Source organism: Propithecus coquereli, unplaced genomic scaffold (genome assembly GCF_000956105.1).
Source record: "Propithecus coquereli isolate 6110/MARCELLA unplaced genomic scaffold, Pcoq_1.0 Scaffold175, whole genome shotgun sequence".
Lineage (NCBI taxonomy): Eukaryota > Metazoa > Chordata > Mammalia > Primates > Indriidae > Propithecus > Propithecus coquereli.
This window is the reverse complement of record NW_012142190.1, coordinates 4,032,192-4,033,658: the sequence shown is the minus strand read 5'-3', so window position 1 is coordinate 4,033,658 and position 1,467 is coordinate 4,032,192. Positions and strand designations below refer to the sequence as shown.

Here is a 1,467-nt window from a genome sequence, read left to right as displayed (position 1 = left end):
TGCCAATATTCACACTAAAATAAACTACCACATAAAAATTAAAATAATTCTCAAAACATACTTTTCCAGGAGTGAAAAACGATTTCATTTCTGGAGGCAGATAATTTTTGGTGTTACTGAAATTCTACAAGCAAGGGAAAAAGAAGTAGTCAGTGAATATTAAAACACTGTATCTATGAGGTGGTTCAAAAGCCAACAAAGCATAGAGCAGTTTTTTGTTTTAAAGTACATAATAAAGTACATATTTATTTAAACTAAATAATGAGTTTAAACACAAAATTTCAGTCACTGATTTTAACTGCTTTAATAAGCTTAAACTAACCTCCTACCAACTCCAATGTTAACAAAACATATTTGAGTACTAACATGCTAGCACTCTAAGAGCACATCAGAAAACACATGATTCTATAATAAAACCCTCCAGGGAAGAGACCACATATACTCCTGTTATCTTGCTTAAACAAAGGTGAATGCTTAAAAACAGACAGCCATCTTAGCTACTGAGTAAACCTACAAGGCTGTTCCAAATTCCTATACACTGAAGACTGTGATTGGCATTTTGCTTCAAAAACCAGAAGAGGATAGTGGTGGTTTCCAGACTCTGTTACTCAGTGTGCTCAGGTAAATTATGAGGGATTAGATAAATTATGAAGGAGTAAGAAGGACTGTGGAAAATACCTTTTACATCTCATATAACACTTGAGTTTGTTGGAGAGTAGTTTGGGAGCACTCTTGCAGTGTTCCTACGGTCTTGGGCCTATTCCAGTGTCTGTTCTAAACTAGTTTCCTCACACCAATTTTATATCCCATCAAGGACTTTTAACTTCAAACTGTATCTCTGTCAGCATTCTCCTTCCCATTTTGGACAATGGCCATTAATCCATAAATCCACATGTTTTAATCACATTTTTGCTTGTGCCTTCAGACTGGCTTAAAACTGAACATAAACACTACTAGATCATCCTAACTAATCTCTGAACCTTATTTGTGTTCTCCATTTTGGCCCATATTTTGGTCTTGAACCACATTTTTAAGACTCATGGCAATCTTTCCAGCTCAACGGCAGTGGGCCAGCTCTTGATACTGATACTTCCTCATCTTCTCAAAAGCTAGTGCTGAGAATGCATTTTATTTCAACTTACACAAATTCTAAAGCAACTACCTTGTCAGGTTGAGTGAAAAAACGAGCTGGTAGGACTGGGTCTTTAGGAGATTCCAAACTGTATGTGGTGCTCTTTGACATGATGATATTCATGGCAACATCACACACGGTGTACAGTTTCTGCAATGGTATTTTTTAAAAATTAGGTACTTAAGTTGGCATCCTAGACTCTGTAAATTAGGAGTAATTCTAGAACATGCATCCAGTCTAAATAGTAAACTAATGAAAGCAATAGTCAGTATAAGCATTTTAGTTTACACTATTGTTTTCATTAGTTGCTACTAATAAAATTACTACTAACTCTA

General features: G+C 35.3%; 1 protein-coding gene across 1 annotated transcript in view; it reads right to left on the bottom strand.

Annotated features, from left to right (window-relative positions):
• PDS5B (PDS5 cohesin associated factor B) overlaps positions 1–1,467 on the bottom strand; it is a 139,702-nt gene that overhangs the window by 22,941 nt on the left and 115,294 nt on the right. Inside the window, 2 exon segments of the mRNA XM_012642128.1 lie at positions 62–124; positions 1,163–1,290. Of these exon segments, the coding sequence (XP_012497582.1) occupies positions 62–124; positions 1,163–1,290 (191 nt within the window).